Source organism: Carassius carassius, chromosome 42, assembly GCF_963082965.1.
Source record: "Carassius carassius chromosome 42, fCarCar2.1, whole genome shotgun sequence".
Classification (NCBI taxonomy): Eukaryota; Metazoa; Chordata; class Actinopteri; order Cypriniformes; family Cyprinidae; genus Carassius; species Carassius carassius.
This window is the reverse complement of record NC_081796.1, coordinates 16,401,582-16,421,916: the sequence shown is the minus strand read 5'-3', so window position 1 is coordinate 16,421,916 and position 20,335 is coordinate 16,401,582. Positions and strand designations below refer to the sequence as shown.

Sequence of the window (20,335 nt, the reverse complement as noted above, 5' to 3'; positions counted from 1 at the left end):
CAACTGTAACCAGGGTTCGAAATGAGGGGGGTCTGGGGGGTCCCGGACCCTCCATAAGTCATTAGGGACCCCCCATAAGAATTCATTTTTGGATTTTGGGGGGTCCCCAACAAATATATTTTAACATTCAAAATTATTGTGAAAATTATAGGTTTTAGTGACGTTTTATATTTATAACAGTAATTAATTTATTTCCTAGCGCGAGGCAGCAATCAGGGCAGCTATTAGCTAAATGTGAGTTCAGCATCACAGATTGTTGTTGTGGTGCTCCCAGACACGTACTAGATGAACACGGCAAAACGAAACATCACAAAGAGTGAAATCCTGAATGAAAATCCTGTAAGTGCTTCGATTTGTGTTTATATCTCCATAATTGCTTATAGTAAAATATTAGGAGTTCGAGTTCCTATATCAAAAGTTGCATTAACTATATACCCAGTGTAATGATTAGAAGAGTACGTTTGTCAACGTTTCTTGCTAGCTGTGTAACTTATGTGTCTGAAGCCAAATGATCTGCCAGCTAACATGGCTGTTGTTGGGGGAAATTATAGATATCAGGGATGCAAAAAAAGCGCGTTTTTTGGCGCCTCACGCCTATTCTTTTACTCTATATGGTATCTGCAACTGCATAAACTATATTAATTGTATGAACCATATTTAATCTATACAGTGAAGGCAGTGTTATTTTACAATTGATTATTCAATGTCTGTAACTTATACAGTTAATTTACCTGAGAAACCAATAGCACTGCTTTATTTCACATGTATTTTTGTTCTATTGCATTTATATATGCTTGTACTTTGTTTATTATTTTCTATGCAGAGGCACTAGGCCTACCCTACGAATTTACCCAATCATCCTAGAACTTTACAAAAAGAGCTACTCAACTCATTAGGTCAAATTGTTTTCAGGAAGAAGAGGAAGGAGTAGTAAAGCAAGAAGAAGTGATAGTTTTTCAGAATTTCATATGTGCCTGTAGGGGTGGGATGGCAGGTGTTGTTGGCAATGTATGTATCTAGATATTTGCAGCGGGGCAAGGGTAAACATCCCAAGACCATTATCCCACCTTCAACACTGGTCCATATAATTTTGCCTACAGTATATCGTGTAGCAAGGTAGTCTTCAGAACCTTTAATAATTAAATTTTAGGGGACCCCCCAAGAGTCCTAAGTCATTTCGAACCCTGACTGTAACACTGCAGAGATGCTTTAGATAGGAGGGGACGTAATGTTCAGTCGTACCTGAAATCACTGTGACTCACCTTAAACTCGCCTTCAGCTCCAGTCTAGCTTTTTTAATAAATGCATGAAATGTAATCAAATGACTTATTCAGTGTGTCTGGGAAATAGCACCAACTGTTGCAACCAACATTTGCAACAATCTGACCAATAAATGAGGCAATGGTTTAACAAGTTTTACTACTGAATGATGCAAAAGTATAACAGGATTTACTACTAAATGATGCAAAAGATTTTTGACTCATTAATTCAGTGGAGGTTGACTCAGGAAATGATGAATAATAACCAGCCAGACAACATCAAACTGCGTGTACTGTAGGCCTATTTAATTAATTCAGTCACAAAATTACACGATAAAGAGTGATGATTAAATATTAAAAAACCTTAAGAGTAGCTATAGAATAAATCATACATTTAAATTGTATGAATATTGGCTATTATATAAAACATTTATAGATAATTTACCATAGTTAAGATTTATTAGGCACCACTGTTATACAACAAAATAGCAGAAAGGTGTTGCAATGTTTTTAGGAAATGTTATTTACTACGATTGCTACAGTATTTACATGAAATATGATTACAGTAAAAAAGAAAATTCAGGGTCATGAACCCTTTACTGTTTCCCATAACCCGCGCTTATTGTGTTCCGGCCCTTTCTCAATCATGTTACTATAGTGATTTTCTGTCAGGATGCGAGCGCGCCAGGAGGAGTGTCGCTCCGCGCGGAAGGCAGGAAGCGGCGCGTGGGCAGTGTCACCGCCTGCGTCACACGCCAGGAGGGAGTTTTCCACTGACGAAAAGACTGCGCTGCTCAGCCGTCTGCTTCAGACAAGAGAAACAGCTTCAGCGGCTGCTTCAGTACGCCGAGAGCACAATAGCCACACGGACAGAGCGTGATCTCTATACGGATAAACGCTCCATTGTATCACTTGGATTATTACAGCTTCTTCTTTTTCTCTACTGTGATTTACTAATGCTGATCGGACACGTTATCGGTGAGTAGCGGAGGTCCGCGCTGGTTAACGCTGCACTTGTAATGTGTCTAATAGGCAAACCTAGGGGCTGGAGTCCAGCCAGATAGTTTCAGTGTTCTTTCGTCGGCCAGTGTAAACAGATATAATGTGTTGTGTAACTATTTTAAATAGCGAAGGTAAAGCGAATTATATTGTTGTAAAATGCTAAAACAACCACAACAACAACTAACTAAAGTTTACATTATTTACCATTATTGCATTTGTAATGTATACGCTCGTGAATACATTTTGTTTCACTAATAAACTCTTAAACGATTTATTATTTTAACATGGATGCTAAATATAAGCTTCTTCCCTGTCAAACAGTCGCTGGGATTGATTAAAAGATCATTCTCATTAGCAGCTGTTGGCGGTTCTGATCGGATCCGTTGGCAGGATTCCAGCATATTGGACACTATGTGTTGTGTGTGTGTGTGTATCCGATAAGCCGTAATTGCTGGGTTGGAAGTGTGTATGTGCTGAGTGCATTCCTCGTTCACGTTCATATTGCTTGTGTGTCTTCTGAAGCGCGAGCGACTCCTTAAGGTGCCACACCGCATAATTTCAATAGTGTGTGTGTGCCTGTAGATCTGCGCTCAGCTTCACGAGCGCTTCCAGTCCTCGGTGACGTCACCGCGGGTGCCTGCGAGGCTGAATGCGGGTCTGAGGCTCATCACGAGAGGCAAATAAACAATTGACACGTTGGGCACGGCGTGACTGGAAATGTAACCTAATGTGCTCATTCACACTCGTTTGTTAGTTGCTGTTGAGTTCGGCTGCATATTAGCTGGATTCTTTCTTGAGGTAATTCCCAGTTCATGTCTGTAAGCAGATTTAATGTGGAAGTTATTACATTCACTTATGAGCTTATATGTAAACTTTTAGTTCAAGCGACTCGGTATATTGTTAAAATACCAGCTCGGAGCGCCTCTTATTATGATGATGTTCGCGTAGGCTACGCTTTGAAAGTTTATGTTGTGGTTTATGACCTCACTTGAATTGTTTGTGGGAATAATTAATATTGCCTGTCGAATTTTGTTTACTTACTCCACCTACATGCTCAACCTTAGTAAGTCTTTTATTGTGTTTCATGTCTTAAAATGTCTCTCAAGGTGCACTGGTCACAGGTGGCTGTCCTTTCTATAAAAAGACATGTTTTAAATGGGAGTGCATGTTAAACTTATCAAATAGGACCCATAAAAGATACACATTATTTTGTTTATTTTGTTCGTAGTTGTGGGTTAATGAGGTGTGAATTTGTGTGTACGTGTGTCATGGTCATTGAAATCACTGTGAACTTACTAGAGAGTCAGTATAGTGACATGTCTGGGTAGTTTTCTTTCCTTATTTTCTTAAGAGTCGTCATGTGTCTCATTTAGACCAGCCATACCTTTTAACTGAGATGATGTCAACATCATTAGTGTACATCACAACATGTCATCTTTTTGTAAAGCTCCCACCCTCAGATTGGGTGTTCCTATTTGGGATAGTTCGGTGTTTGGCAGTTTTATTGGGGGAGGTGGAGGTCCTGATGTCTCTAAAACTGAGAAGCAGAGGGATCCCATCTGTTTTGTCACTCTCTAGCATTCCTCCCAGCTTGTGAGGTACCAGTGAGTGCCCCATACATGAGCTGCTGACCCCTGAGCTCCCCCCACATACTCTCTCCCTTGGGAGTCTTAAGAGAATAATAAAGATGGCTAGTATTTATTTTTGTCAACATTAAGTTAGTCAGAACAAACTCCTGCTGATGACTTCTCGAGAAAGCAACACTGTTGGAAGTTTGCATTTCAGATATTGATGCAAATTGTTCCATTTGTGATGGAAATATGTGCTTTCAGTATAGGCAGTTTCCTGAGTGATCATATTTTCCACTCGTTGACTTAAAATGTGAGGAACAATTCATTCAAAATTGTGAAATGACTTTCAGAGGGTGTTTTAAGATGTCTTATTTTTTTTATACCTCTGAAAGTGTAAGTAAGGGTTTTCGATCTTTGTTGCCCCAGATCCCCAAATATGATCATCCTAATATGATTGCTCCTAAAATTAAGGCTATAATTCATTCTGTAAAGGTATTTTACTTACTATATTACTCTTTTGTTAGATGTATTAATTGAATAATAAAAAAATAATAATAATTTCAATCATTTTATATATTTATTTGAGTTTCATTTATTCTTATTTTCATTATTTATTTGTTTTCCCCAGACCCCAGTTTGAAAACCACTTAAAAAAAAAAATTAAGTTAGAATTGTCTTTTTTTCTGGTTAGTTTTTCACTAAATTTCACTTTGGATATCAGTAAAGTAAATTTTTGTATTCTTATAAATCTTTGTCTGTGTATTTCAATTTTGGAAATGCACACTATGATGAGTCCATACAGCTTAGTCTTCATCTCCACGATAATAGTGTAATCTTTGATGACTCTCGATGCCCCATCAGGTGTTTTTATAGATGTTTCAGTCTGATGTAGTTCCTTTTGGGCAATAGTGGTCTGGACTACAGACACATCTGGGATAGCGAGACTATTACAGAATGTGTCGCCGTTGCCAGGGGAGAATTCCTGTGGGCTGGAGACATTGCATTATTTATTTGTTTAAAGTTCTCGCCGGCTACCCTCTTCCCACATCACTATGTGCTCCTATTTAGGATGAATGTGTACTCGTCATGGGTTGAGGTTGAGGAACAGAATGTCTCTGGTATAGTTGAATATCTAGAGTGATGAGGGGCACAACACACGACTCCCTCCTCCCCCTGACTGCAGTTCTTGAGTGTTGTGGAATCTGGATTTTTATTCCATTTATCTCGCAAGGGTTTTTGCACCATATTTTGCAGCCTGTTAGCATAGTCCCACTTTTTAGAGGTACATGCTGCTGATTATTAGTGAGTTGGAGGGGCAAAGTCAACTCTTGCATAAGATCAGGACAAGATTCCACTGTTTGCAGACAGGCTGCTCAATGTTTTTTATGCTTTTTGGAAGCAGGACAGCAACAACGGGGGAGTTAAAGAAGTTTATTCTACACTAAACTGCAATGAGCCTGCCGACAACAGCTAAAGATCCGGTTTCAGCAGTCTGCTTCTTTTGTGGCCATTTACGCTTTCTGCTTGAGATTTATTTCCACCTTTCTTAGTGACAACAGCATTGAGAATACCTCCTCAGTGCACTGCCTTTATTGGAATGGCAGCCCATCATTATTTATGTTCCTGTGCGAACGTTTCACCTGCTCTGAGCTTCTGGGATACTTTGTCGGTGACAGCTCCTGTCTGGATGTGAAATCCAGACGTGCTCTATAGTGAATTTATGTGTGAAAAATGACTGCTCATTTTTATTTGTGAGATTCTCGCTTGTATATCTAGTCACCGCTGATGTTGGAGTGCAACATGACAAGCTCCATGTTGACCTCCAGCTGAGCCCCCTGCATCCCCCCTCTCTTGTTCCTGGGATTAGCTTGTTGTCATTGTTTCTGCCCGTTGAGCAAGATGAACAAATCAGTGTCAGGTAGGCTGCAGTCAAGTGACAATGACCCGCTCTCTCTTCCCCCTCTCCTCACTGTCCAGAGTCCTTAATTAAAACTCCTCTGCTTGGTAGGCATGCATACCGTCCTCAGGGATCGTCCCTGTTTCTCTTTTAAATGAGTATTTGTGATGTTTGTTGAATGTGAAAGTAAACTCCGTCAACAACGAGCACCAGATACCATTTTCAGGTGGTTTCTTGAACAAAGAGTGAATGGATTGTGTATAGAAACGTGACGGTGAGAGAAGGCAAAAGGCAATTTACTAGTCAAATGAGCAGATGAGGGTGAATACTTCTTTGGCTTGCAGTCTTCTCCCCATGTTGTGGTGAAAATCAAGTGTCAAGACTCTCTCTAGTCATCTTGCCGTTTGCATAAAAAGATGTTCCTGCTGAAGTCTATGGGCTTGTCTGTGCAAAAAGCTACTCGTTTTCAATCAAGACATAGCATGTAAGGGTTCACGCTCATACTCTGGCTCTGTCCGCATGCAAATGAGGACAGATCTGGACACATACTGTTTGCAATAAAAATAGATCGCCCTTCGCCTCTACTGCTGTTTTCAGGCAAGTCAAAACATTGCGGTGTCATTTGTCCATTTAAAACCCATATCTGATTTTGACAAACTTTTGCATAACTTTCCAACTATATTTCCTCTTGTCAGGCTTAGAGGATTATTTGCTTTCGGCTGGTGTTGCACAAGCAGATAAGTTTGACTCATGGAAGATATTCTCAGGTTTAAATGAAGATAAAGACTCACTTTGTGCTTTTTGGCAGTGATATTTGGCAGCCGGGGAGACACGGCTGAATGTGCAGACAGCACAGACATCCCCTCGATGTCTGGCACATTTGTGACTGCAGAGCTAATGTGTGAAATACACATGCACAGAGATAGAAGTTCAGCTTGTAAACAAAGCAACCTGTGGGAATAGGAAGTCTACACACTCATGTCTTAAGATCAGGGAACATAGATTAAGTCCCTGTTATGTCCAATAACGAAAAATCACCAGTATTAAAATTCTACACTATTTTGCTTTGTGAAAATTTTTAACTCAAACATTTAAAACTAAAAGTATTATTTAAAAATGCTACAAGGGATTTCCGACATCACAAAATTATAATGTGTAAAAAAAAAATTATATTTTGTATTATTCCAGGTATAGCATTTTTTTTAAACAACATTGTGCTGTATAGTTAAGCAGGATGCATTATTGACTAACACTGATGATTATTAGAAAAATAGCAGACTACTATTGAGTCATATTGTGTTAGTCACACTCTGTATGGCAGGGATGATTCAGTGCCATTTTGCTCTTTTTTTTTTTTTTTTGTCGATGACACAGCATAGACCAAATTCATGAGCTATATAATCTGCCAGTCACGACTGTCTGTCACTTTTTCTTAGAAGTGGCTGTCTTGCTGGGATCAATCCTTGTTCTAAAACACTTATTTATTACTCATTATCACTTTTAGTCTTCTAGGGAAAAAAATGCCTTTTCTTAGTCCAGTTAGCAAAGGATACAATTCTACTACTGACTAATGACTAGCTGTCACATCTTAAGTTTAATTTTTGTCCGTTCACTTGAAAACTCATCTTGCAAACCCTTTCCTTCCTTCTATTCTGCCTGTTTCAACATGAACGTATCTGAGCTGTGGAGTGCAGTGAGAGGCCAAGCCTGAGGTGAACTAGCTGACTGGGGTTTATCTCCGGGCAGAGAAACAAACGACTCCACAGCTGCCTGTATCAAATGATGGTTTTGTGTAAACGCCACTGTGCTGCACCGGCTCTGACCCTTAAAAGCTGTTGGGCACCGACTAGACCCTTCCTGCAAAGGATTGATTGCTTTTATTGCCTAATAAGCAACCTCTCCACAGGAGCAGCAGCAAATGCAGTCTGGGCTTACATAAACCTGTTTACTGTGCCAAGCTGTACACACATTTACTACAGAGTCTCATAAAATGCATTTAGTAGCTGTGTAAAGCGTAATTGCTGCTACCGGCTTTAGGATGTGTGTTTTTTTTTTTTAGAGGGGTAACCTAAATTTACCCTCCACACTAATGTGGCTATGTAATCAACCCCCATCCTAATCAATGTATTTGTCTAAGCGATTGGATTTAGAAGTGGGTGAAGGGTCTGGTAATTGTTGATTTATTGCTTACTGTTTTCCTCACCGCTCAGAGGCGGCATAAAGCGTGATCAGCAGCTTGTTTGGGGAGTAATAGTCATAGCCTGTATTTAAAAACCTCACTGGACATTTAGCTGTTATTGGGACAACAAAAGTTCTACATAGGCCAATAACATCTAAGCACTGCTTGCAATATCGATGCCATTTCCATTGCAAAACAAATTAGCTGGTGGTCAAAGGCAGATTGCATGAAAGTGCAACTTAAATTTTTGCCCCTTTAACACTCTTGTAATGCTTTTCTGTCTTTTGCTTGTTTCTTACAGATCACCAAACGATAGCGCCATGAGCGGGGTTCTCAAAAGGAAGTATAAGGAGGTGGAGGAGGATCCGTGTTACTCTTCCTCCTCCCCTTCCTCTCTCTCCTCCTCTGCCTTCTCTGAGTGGGACTCGGATGGGGAGAGCTGCTTCTCTGACACCCTGGATTCGACCCCCAGCAACCCAAGCTCCCCAGCAACATCCTTTAACAGTAAGTTTCCTCCCTTGAACTACTCATTTATTCTCTGATTATGGTTGAGAAGTGGTTCTTATATAACAGAATAGTTCACCCCAAAAAACATTTGCTCACCCTTAGCCCATCAAAGATGCAGAGGAGTTTGTTTATTCATCATAATAGATTTGGAGAAATTTAGCATTACATCAGTTGCTCACCAATGGATTCTCTGCAGTGGATGGGTGCCGTCAGAATGAGGGTCCAAACAGCTGACAAAAACATCACAATAATCCACAAGCGATCAACACAACTCCCGTCAATAAGTCTTGTGAAGCGAAAAGCTGTGTGTTTGTAAGAAAGTGTTAGGACTCTCATTTTGACCTCACCCATTCTTAGTGGCTGCAATGTGTCATGTGACAAGCATGTGTCGCCATGGAAACAATCAGGCAATACATTCTAAAATAGCGATTACCTAAAAAAAAAAAAAAAAAAAAAAAAAAAAAAGACGGTCAGTTAGAATATTTAAAATTCACGTGTGACAGTCTCCTATTCCCATTGTTATTTCTAATGCATAAGGTCTGCAAGGCTTATCTCAACCTTGTGTTCTACCTGATAAGGTGTTATTGAGATGCAGGAGGGTGCAAGATTAATTGCATGGATGCAACTAATTACACAGGTTGTTTTGATGCATGACCCATTCACAAGGTCACCTCCTCCAGACCCTTCATCCAGGTTGTTGCGGTGAGTCAGGGAATGGATAGGAAAGAGTTGTGAGTTTCTCAGGATGGCAGGGCAGGGAGCCAGCGAGTGTGCCATGTGACGGAGACAGAATGAACGCAGAGCTTTGTCTGAGCACCGGGCATGAACCCAGCACAGGTGCTGAGAAATGCAGAGGGGCGCGGAGCAGGAAGGCAGGGATGAAGAGAAGAGGAAGGGAAACGATACCGCTGTCTGCTTGTGTTTATGAAACAAAGTCAGAGAATGGAGCTTTGTCAGGGTAGACGGCTTATAAAATTGGATGAGAATGGGGGGAAAAGCTGAGTGACAGACATACTACCAATCAAAAGTGGTCAGTAAGTGATTTTTTATGCTTAATATTTTTGTGGAAACATAATACTTTTTATTTTTATGAGGATTCTTTGATATTTGAAAATAATAATGGAAAGTTCAAAAGAACAATATTTTTTTAAAATACAAGTCTTTGTAACATGAATGTCTTTCATGTCGCTTTAGTTAAATTGAGTGCATCCTTGCTGAATAAAATTAATAATTTCTTAAATCTTACTGACCCAAACTTTTGAACAGTAGTTAGTGCACAGTCTTTTCAGTAGCTTGCACATGTCTAATATTCACAAACCATGTTTTCTGGAGTCTTTTGGATGTCTTTTCAGTGTTGCATAATGGTTGGCACCATCACACTCAAACGTACAAACCTCTGAGCATGCTGTTTGTCTGTCACTCAATACCTTATTTTCACCCGGACTTACATCCACAGAGAATTATTGCATAACTGAGATGTCAATAAGAAGTCAGTGCTTGTTTACTCTAATTTTTAAAATCACCAATAATGCATAAAGCTGCTCTGTTCCTCAAACAATAACATGGTTTTGTATTTCTGATATGGTCCATCCCGTATATGAATATGAGAACAATTGTGGTGTCCATCTGATATACCTTTTTTATTAGATGAGCAAAACATATTTGCACAAGCTTCTATATAAGAAAATGTGCGAGGATGAGTTCCCACCATTGCAAGTCTAATATAAACCAGCTGTAGGTACAGTGAGAGCCATCTCCTTCATTCCCTTCAGATAACAATCGGTGAGCTGGTGGCACTGAGGGAGAGTGTGCTTCTCTCTCACAGAGGCTAGCAATTCAACACCCATGTATTCCTGCACAGAGGACAAGGAATTAACGAGTAAAAAAAAAAAAATCAGTTTTTTTTAAAAGAAGAAAATTCAAAATTTTTGGTTAGTTGTAGGAATCATTTTCAAGGAAAGTGCGGACAGATGTCCCATTTCATATAAAGATGGGCTTAATTTTATTAAATAGCAACTGTCTTGAGTGCCCGCACCACTTCCAAAAACCTCAAACTTCAGATCATCCAGCTGCTGGGTTGTGATTTTGGATGCTTTACTCACCAAGGGGAAATTCCTGTGTGGAGTGTTTGTCAGACACTAGCAAAGAGGAATGCAGTTGTCTTCGCATATGACTGGATCAGACCGATAACTAGAAGCTGAACTATTTGCACATCTGTTCTGATGTTGAGTGGTGGAATATTGTGTTTGCAGTATGACTGAATGGTCGTAGCACTGAGATGATTTGCTGTGTGTAGCCTGCCATCTAGTGGTGATTTAGTGCACAAGCGACAATAATGTTAAAATGATCTTGATGTTTACACAAGAGACTCACTCACTCCAAGTCTTCCCAATAGGCTTGGCACACTTCCTACTCAAATACTCCCCAATGAGACACTAGGAACAGGACTTTTTTTCCACCACTCTCTTTTCTCTCTCTCTCTCTCTCTCTCTCTCCAGACATGTGCTATTAATTTTCCTTTAAAAAATTCCAAGCATGAATTTCTGTGAATGTATTTGCACACTGTTTTCCATTTAATGTTTTCGAGTCTACCACAAGCCTGAACGTCTTATATTTATCCTCTCATTATTTCTCTCTTTTACCAGCCACATCTATCCTGAAGAAGGCCAAGCGCACACGGCGAGGAAATGTGCAGTTTGACCAGGTTACGGTCTTCTTCTTTCCTCGCTGTCAGGGCTTCACCAGCGTGCCAAGCCGGGGAGGTTGCACCCTTGGCATGGTGCAGAGACACAGCGCCAAGAGCTGCTACACATTAGCGGAGTTTGCCATAGCACAGCGCCACCTACGGCGAGAGAAAATCAAAAACCGATTGAAGGAGGAGAAACTGGAAGCTCTGAAGCTGAAGGTATTCTTGAGTTTAATTTTCTAAAAATTGTTGTCAGACATGAGAGGTTTTAAAGTTGTAGTCACGTAAATATCTTTTTCCTGTGGTAGCTTACCCAAAATGGTACCCAAGTGTCCGAAGAGGCAGACAGGTTGACCATCGATGACATTCCAGAGGATGAAATTGACCTCAGTGGAGTAAACTTGGATGACGGCTCTTTCCTGCATCCCTACCCCTCCAAGAGAAGATACGCCATCCTCAAAGCCGCTGGCGTGAAGAAAATCGATAAAGATGAGAAGCATCAGCTGCATGAGTTGCGTGCATCAAGAGAAGACTGCGGATGCGACTGCCAGGGCTTCTGCGAGCCGGAGAGCTGCAGCTGTAGTTTGGCTGGGATCAAATGTCAGGTGAGTGATTCAGTCATGACAGATGTCTTTTAGAACAAACCATCCCAAGGTTATGGGGAATATTTCCTGATTTTATTCCTGTTGCTCGAACTGTAGAAAATGGTGTCAGCAACATTACTTTTAATCAGTAAGGATGCATTTACTTGATCAAAAGTGACCGTGAAGACATATCTGAAGAATCATGTGACAGTGAAGACTGGAGTAATGACTGCTGAAAATTCACAGGAAAAAATTACATTTTAATATATATTGAAACACAAAACAATTATTATAAACTTAAATAATATTTCATAATATTACTGTATTTTTTTATCAAATAAATGCAGCCTTAGTGAGCATAAGATGTCTTTCACAAAAACAAACAAACAAAAAACATTACTAACCCCAAACTTAAAAAAAGTAGTGTGTATTATATATTAATGCAGAAGAAATGTAAAAAAAAAAATCTAATTTATCAAATATTCCTCCAATTTAAATCTTAAAGTATTATTTAAATCAATTTAAGCACTTCATTACGTAGTTCTTTTAAAAGTCTATTTATAAAGGTAGTTTGAAATGCTATATATAATTGTATTTTGATATAGATTCTATATTGTATTTTATATTCACTTTCTTCATTCACAATGTACTGTGTATTGACTTCACAGATGGACCATTCATCCTTCCCATGTGGCTGCACTAAAGATGGCTGTGGAAACACAGAAGGCCGCATAGAGTTCAACTCCAGCCGAGTTCAGACGCACTACATCCACACTATCATGAAGCTAGAGTTAGAGAAGCGTTTGCAAGAGCACACGGCAGAGAATGAGACGCCCTCTGAAGATCAGCCAAACTGCAGTTCCCCAAGCCACCCAGCAGAGAGCAGCACCACACCAGACAGACCCACGTTTCACTTCAACTCGGAGCTAATAGCTGCGGGAGAGAACAGCTGTAGCAGTGACATGACCGATTCGTCTAGTTCTTCAAGCCAGAGCGAGGACTCAGAATCCACGGAAAATGCTCAGAGTGAGCAGTCGCCGCTAGGTGTCGATGAAAATGGACTTACGAGAATCTTAACCTTTAGCGACACAGACAATGAGGACTGTTTTGTCAGGGAGCACAACAACAACTACAATAACAACTGCGACTTCCAGCTAAAAAAGAGCGAGTTAATGGGCTACGGCATTTTCAGCACGACAGACAACACGACGGATAATGGCCGTACGAACATGTCTGGGCTCTTAGACGAGAACGCTAATCAAGGTAACGCCCTATTCCACAGCACCTCCGTCCCCCACACACCCTCGCCCTCCATCGATCACTCGGCCAGCTACATGGACCTGAGCCTGTCATCCGAATCAGACCTGGAGTTCTTTGACAGCTTTCCTTGTCTTGGACCGAGCTCGTTGTACAACTCCTTAAAGGAGTACGAACACATGGACACCTTCTTTCAGTTCCAGCTGCCTACTTACCCCAGCCTTCCACAGGCCTCCGACCCAGGCACATGTCTCCTGGAGTCTCTGATCGGCCTGTCGGATTCTGTCCCAGAACCCCCGGCAACCTTCACGGACAATCAAATGCTAGAAGATGCCATGAAGCTGTCGGTGATGGAGTCTGTAAAAGTCTAACAGGGGCTCCTGTAGGATCACTGTACAAATAAACTAGGGGATTGTAAATGAATGCTATATCTTTTAGTTTATCTTTACTTTATGAATGGAGACCCTCCATCCCAGGGTATCAATATTTGCATTATCTGCCTTTAAGATGTTAGCAAAATATTAAGTTATTATAACAATCTTTATTATCATTATTGCCATTGCTGTGGCAGCTAACATTTCAAGTCTGGCCGACGGATTTTGAATGTTTTTACATATGGCCAGGAAGGTGAAGAACTTCTCACCCATATTGTATTATCAACATTTACCATTATTATTATTACTATTATTATTATTATTATAAGGTTATTTATATAAATTCAGAAGGGGCACCAGTGGGAGTCATAATGCTGATTATGTATCTCAGGGACTTTTTCTAGCTTTCAGAAGCAATGGATTTTGACCATCGCTGTTATTTGGCGTTTTTTTTTCAGAGAATTTTCACCAAAACGAACAGCATTTAAACGAGCCCTTTTGAAGGGGTCTCTTTTTGGACTTGAGATGGTGGTCTGTACTTTTTTTAATTTTTTTGGCAAAGCTAGAGGAAGACTCCTGTTCCACAAAACGGCTCCTTGGGATTTTCTAACGGTACACAAATCCCCCAGAGACTCCTCAGTTAGCACTTTATCTGTGATAAAAATGAACCAGTCAGAGCTCAGATAGGTCCGCGTCATGTCGTCCCTTCGCCTCTGAATCGAAGTTTGTTTTCATGCCATTTTATGGTGTTGGATCATCAGCACAAGGTGGAGAAAAGTGAACGCTTTCCTTTTAATTTATTCTACACGCCGCAGATATCTCATAATGTAACTGTGATATCCGTTGACCATTATTTCGAATTGCTTTTATTTATTCCTAGCAAGTTATTTGTTTTTTCTCCGAATGCCAGCTGAATATTATCTGAGCCACACTGTGCTCGGGAGAAGTTTTGTTCACGTTTCTCACCTACGTTAACCTGTGCGAAGCACATCTTTATGTTTGAGCTGTGGAGGAAAGGGCACCAACTGCAAAGTATTTAATAATCTATTCTATTACTATGAAGTAACACTTTAAGCTATTTCACGTTTAGAATTTCAGCATTAGAACTTAATTTATTCATGGTTTGGGCAATAAAGAGAAAGGTGCGTTTAACGAAAGAAAAGTTTAGTCTTTGTGCCTGTTAACACGAGGAGCCGCTGTTTCCTGTCTAATGAATGAGATGATGCTGTATAACCTACCTATTGATTAAAAATCAGCTTCTGATGACGTTGCCTATGATCTAGAGAATTAACATTTTGTAACTATGTAGATTTGAGAGAATTCTAATCTGTTTATTGACAAATTATTTTATTAAGAAATGAAATCCACATTGTTCTTCAAGTATCGAAACATTTGTAATATATTAATAGAGCTAAATCTATGCTTGAAAAATGTATTCTGGACAGGCATAAAGTGGGGGTTTACTTACAATGTAACTACCTAAACGAACTTACCAAACTCAAATTGATTGTACTCTCTTACTGGTTGGGTAAACACAACTGATAACATGAATTGTGGATATAAATTTAGTAGTTTCAAAAACGTTTTGTTGATAAAAACCTGCATATATTATGCAACGTGTATCATATTATGCAAATTTGTGTTGCCCAATAGTTTCCACTTCACAGTGAAGAAGTTTAAGTTTGTATGTCTCTGAATGAGCTTTGAGGAAATGAATTTGTGTACATATCTGACCATCCAGACTTTAGCTGTCGGCGGAGAACTATTTGATCCGATAGGAGCATTTGCATGCAAGACCCGTTCATTTTGTCTCAGTACTACATGCATTTAGAGCAAAAATGCTCAATCAGAAATGTATTTGCTTTATTTTTGCCTTCACGTGCTGTTCTTGAAGCTAATAGCTTCATTATTTGGAGTCCATCTTATTATTCCCTTGTAAAGATGTATCACCTCATCGCGATGAAATGGAAATGATAGGTATTTATTAGTCACAATTGATGTATGTTTTGATCTCTGATGCTTTAAAAAGTGTTTCTTACTTCTGCCTTTTTTGTTGTATATATTTTCTGCTTCTGTGAAACTAAAGACAAAACCAAGCAGTTATTTTATATTATATATTTTCACGCTTAACCGTTTAAAGCTTTTCATTTCATTCAAGTCATTTGACAGTAGTTTGTCCCTTCAAAATAAAAGTCAAGCTTTTTCTTATATCTGCCTTTGTTCGTGTTGTTCTTTTGTGTATGTGCTTACGTGGGTTATGTTATTTGTTTTTGCAGTTTGTAAATCAAAAATACAACCATGAATATTCTAATATTAATATTTGAATTTTTTTTAATGATAGAATGTTGTTTTAAAGGCCAGTCTTTGTCTTTCTCTTGGAAAAAAAATCTTTGTAATTAAATTCAGTCAATCAATTAGCTTTAAATACATAAAATAAAACTTTGTAATTCTGATATTTCGAATCATAAAGAAATTAATGTTTGAGGTATCGCTGTTGGTGGCACTACTGTAAACTAAAAGAAAAAAAAAGTAATTCCTTATAATACAATTTATATGAAAATTTTACAAATGCAAAATATAAAAATGTGATGTCACTGGAGTCCAAAGAATGAAACCGTTTTGTTGTTTTTTATTAAAGGAACTCAAGGTATTAAACAACACACATTGAGACATTGATGTCTCCTTCACAGCTTCTTTCTAAATTCTTTTATTTCAGTAAATACGCCAATAAAATTTTGAAGAACCAAGACAGAATTAAATGTCTAGATGAATAGTTCACATGTGGGAGTTCAGGACATCCAAAGTGCACACACACACAGCAATGAACACACACAAACAGTGGGCAGCCATTTATGCTGCGGTGCCCAGGGAGCAGTTGGGGGTTCGGTGCCTTGTTCAATGGCACCTAAGTCGTGGTGTTGCCAGCCCGAGACTCAAACCCACAACCTTAGGGTTAGGAGTCATACTCTCTAACCACTAGGCCACGACTTCCCCCAAATAACAACAGGATACTGAGGGATTAATATACAATAAAAAGCAGCTCTTCAGGTTTCTGTATTTTTTGCATTTGTTTGTTCTCATTTACATGTTCATGTTGAAATTCATTTTTACTTTGTCTATTTCAAGATCCTTTATTGATATTTTAGACCGTCTTGCAGCCACTACATGAACTATTTCATCAGATTGATTTTGAGCAGCTCACACTGTAGGTCAAACTAATGTGGAGCTCCTGATTATTGTAAAGAAGTCAGACTTTCACCACTGTACACCTTATAGTTCACAAACATAAAAAAAAAACAATTTCAAATTCACAGAGGGGCTTGATTTCACATCTTACACCCCAATTTTTAAATGTCACATTCTAATACTTGAAGTCATCATCTGAGTACCTTTTCAACACAATATTTTATGAAAAACACTGACAATAAGAGGTCTGGAAAAAGTATGTACTCATTTCGTAGGTCTGAAATTGTGTTCATAATACAGCAAAGCTTGCAAAATCATTTTAAAGTGAAGATATATTTAAAAGGATGGAATTAATACAGCATGGAGTTTTTTTCATTGATTAAGATGGGTTTTGTTGTTCGCATGCTAAGCACTAACTATCATGTTAGTCCCTCATTAATCATAACTAAACCAAATAATACCTATGCAAATGATTAAACATGGCTAAAAACTTCTCAATGACTTCTGTACTGTGTACTGATCAAAAACAACTGCACTTCATCTAATGATCTGCCAAACTAGCTTCATAAACCCATCACAGACTACTGAAAATCTGAGGTTTGCATAATATTAGGCAGAAGTTAATTATATATAGTTGGTGCATAAGAATAGAGCCAGTGCTTGAGGATCCGAAGCACATGCTCATGTACGTCAACAGCTCCCAAACCAAATTGGAGAATCCATTCACATTCTTCTATGGCTTTACCAATGCTATTGCTAAAGCTGCTCAGATATGCTCAGGTATTTGGACACGGCAGCAGCATGAGCAGTTGCCTGATTTGAATCTGGGTTTGAATCGCTGTTCACACTACAGACAAATATGATTTGGTTTTCAAATCTGACTTTTGTGATCAAACCAGTGATGACATTTATATTGGGTCTTTCTACATTGGGTACTTTAGTGATGATGTCAGCATGATGCCAAGAAACTGTATCATTCATAGCTGTTTACACAAAGGATGATAACTTTGTGTAAGTTTTAATGAATTCTACTTCTATGAAAATAGGAAAGTCACACCAAAACTTTAACTACACAGAGAAACAATAGCATTGAAGCATTTTTTTTTTACATGATATAAACATTGACAGCCAATCAAAATCCATTTGACTATAAATAGCTTGAATGTTTAAAGTGGCACGTGAAAACACTGCAGTGTGCACATAATGAACGGAACATTTTCGTTCGTTGGTGTGTACACCAATATTGGTATATCTTTGAAGTTATCGTATTTGGTGTGAATGTGCCTTAAAAGTGGAAAGGGAGGATGAAAAATTTAAAGTTTAGCCTCGGCTCATATCTATCATAATATCTCTTAAGCTTTTGACCAAATGAGACATTTAGGAATTCACACTGTGTCCAAAATCACTGACTTGATCACTAATTCACTACAGAGTCACATACTTCACTATACACTCTTAAAAGTAAAGGTTCTGAAAGGGGAGTTTCGCAGTGATGCCATGGAAGATTGATTTTGGGTTCCCAAAAGAACCTTTCATTGAACAGTTCTTTAAAGAACCATTTATTTTCCTTTTGTGAAGGACATTGTAATAATCTAAAGAACCTTTTTCCACTTTGAAAAAAACCTGTGTAATGGAAAGGTCTATGGATGTTAAAGGTTCTCCTTGAAACCATATGCCAATGGATATGAAAACCAGATATGAAAGTGGTTTGGATTAGGTTTTTAAACTTCAGGTTTCATGTGTTTTTGTTCACACTTACAAAAAACTAAACCAGTTTGAATATGGATTCGCCAAAAAAAATCCATCAAATTGATCTGACCAAAGCCTGACTTCTTTGAGACCTGATACTATACCACTGAACATCTGACCCCGCAGTATGCAACAAAACACATATGGTCATTTGAGAGTCAATCATTGAACAGACAGAATGTTTATGAAGATGAAGACTGAGAAGACAAGGCTTCAAAGTCCTTCTCCAAATGCATTTTAGCAGTCCACTCAGTGCTCAGCATGTTATCCAGCAGACCTCACTGCTGATGGCGCAATCTGAGGCACTGAATTTACATGCAACACTATGTGATCCATCTGGAGGAGGCTGAAAGTTCTAGTAAAGCTCCTTAAATACTACCCAAATCACACTCACGATAACCAAACCCTCCAACTAACAGGAAGCGAATTGATAACACCATTTTGAGGTGATTTTTTTTTGACAGACCTGTTCATAAAAACCATGTGAGATGTTCTGCTGTTGTTAATGATAATAGAGTATAAAGCATCTGCCTGGAGGCTGTAATGCGGTACGGTGTTGCATAGTACTGATATACTTTTGTGCTTGTGGACCTTTGTCTTTGATATAATAGGAAACCAAGATTGGATACAGAGAAATGTCCTCTCTATTCCTCATTTAGCACCATGAGATGTCTTCCATACACTTCGACAGCAAATACTCCATGATTTTTCACAACCTGTATTTGCTGTGAGTTTGTACTGGTGACACTGAGATCAGGGAGCGCAGCAAGCCCCTGAAAGCCACACGGAGGCACCCGACAGGAAGGCACGTGGAGGCAGATGTCGGGGCGCACGTTCCTTAGATGTGCATTTCCTTTAGCGAGTGGGCAGGTGGGGTTATTGCTTTGAGGGCATTTCCGGGGCAGCTCTGGCTGCAGAGTCCGCGGTTGAGCGGTGGCTGGTCAGGGGGCTCGGGACGGGGTGTGAAAACGGGGCAGGAGCAGGTACGAGCGTGGCTCTTGTGGCCTCCCACGTGACAGATGAGATCACTGACGGTGCCCAGAGGAGGCAGATGCCGCTGCCAGCGCTCTAGACGGTCCTCTTTGTATTTAATTGAGTACCAGGTGAGGAATATGAACACAAAGCCCACAAACTTGAGGCTGGCGGCCAGGCCAAAGTACACGAAGCGGAAGGAAGTGACATCATACTCCCAGCAAGAGCCGTGAACACCGCAGTCCTGCTGCCAGAGCATGCAGGTGGTGTCAATCACCGCACCAAAGTAGATTGGTGTGGGAATGTAGGCTGCAGACATGGAAGAAGAAGAAGAGAATTTTGGCAAAGGGAAGTTTGATTTATTAATTTGCAGTGGATTGTCCCTGGTGGAGACACTTTATGGCTCTGCAAGCTTTACATTTTACACTGCATTTGTTCCTTCTTATCTAATTTAAATGTCTAATGCTTTGTACAGAGCTGTACTTTAGGTTTAAGAACACAAGGTGGTACAATATTAAAAGCTCTGCAGCAGTGATAAACAAGAGCGATGGATTTTATACCAAAGTTAGTTTTTAAAGGTTTGCATTCCTCAAGTAAATAAAGCATTTATAACTTACCCAGAGTTCTTAGCAACACAAACTGCATTCCTAAAGCAAACGGTCGTTCTTGCTCTTCTACTGACCTGCAAAAGAAAATGACTTTATTCTATTGTTTAATACCTTCTACTACTAAATTAAATATATTGAAATAATATTAACATTAAATAAATTATGATACAATACAATTTAAAAGCCTGGAGTAAGTTTGATATTTCTTTTAAAGAAATTAATAATTTTTAGTTAGAAAGATTGCACTTAACTGATCAAACATGACATGAAAGACAAGGTCACAGCAGTGTTCTATTTCAAATAAATGTTTTTTTAATAATTATTATTATTATTTCTATTCATCAAATAATCTTGAAGAAAATTATCATGGTTTCCACAAAACAAAACAAAAAAAAAGAAAAAGAAAAAAAAGAGAGGTTGGTGTTTTCAAGATCGGAAATTAGAAATGTTAATTTTAAATTTTAAAATATTTTAAAATAGAAGAGTTATTTTGAATAATATTTC

General features: G+C 39.0%; 2 protein-coding genes across 4 annotated transcripts in view; one reads left to right on the top strand and one right to left on the bottom strand.

Moving 5' to 3' along the window:
* Positions 1-1,977: 1,977 nt before the first annotated feature.
* Positions 1,978-15,524, top strand: LOC132123831 (cysteine/serine-rich nuclear protein 1-like). Of its 2 annotated transcripts, none has more exons than XM_059534517.1 (5): positions 1,978-2,237; positions 8,210-8,412; positions 11,061-11,320; positions 11,410-11,706; positions 12,354-15,524. In XM_059534517.1, exons 2-5 carry the CDS (start codon positions 8,229-8,231, stop codon positions 13,311-13,313), a joined length of 1,701 nt encoding a protein of 566 aa, XP_059390500.1. In that variant the 5' UTR covers positions 1,978-2,237; positions 8,210-8,228; the 3' UTR covers positions 13,314-15,524. The 2 variants fall into 2 exon arrangements, with proteins under 2 accessions (XP_059390500.1, XP_059390501.1); XM_059534518.1 differs by lacking the exon at positions 1,978-2,237 and adding an exon at positions 2,936-3,059.
* A 2,690-nt stretch (positions 15,525-18,214) lies between these two features.
* LOC132124176 (solute carrier organic anion transporter family member 5A1-like) overlaps positions 18,215-20,335 on the bottom strand; it is an 86,859-nt gene continuing 84,738 nt past the window's right edge. For both annotated transcript variants that reach the window (XM_059535061.1, XM_059535062.1), the window contains exons 10-11: positions 19,841-19,905; positions 18,215-19,532 (exon numbers count right to left, since the gene is read on the bottom strand). In XM_059535061.1, coding sequence (XP_059391044.1) covers positions 19,090-19,532; positions 19,841-19,905 — 508 coding nt within the window. In that variant the 3' untranslated portion in view covers positions 18,215-19,089. The remainder of the gene's footprint in view (positions 19,533-19,840; positions 19,906-20,335) is intronic.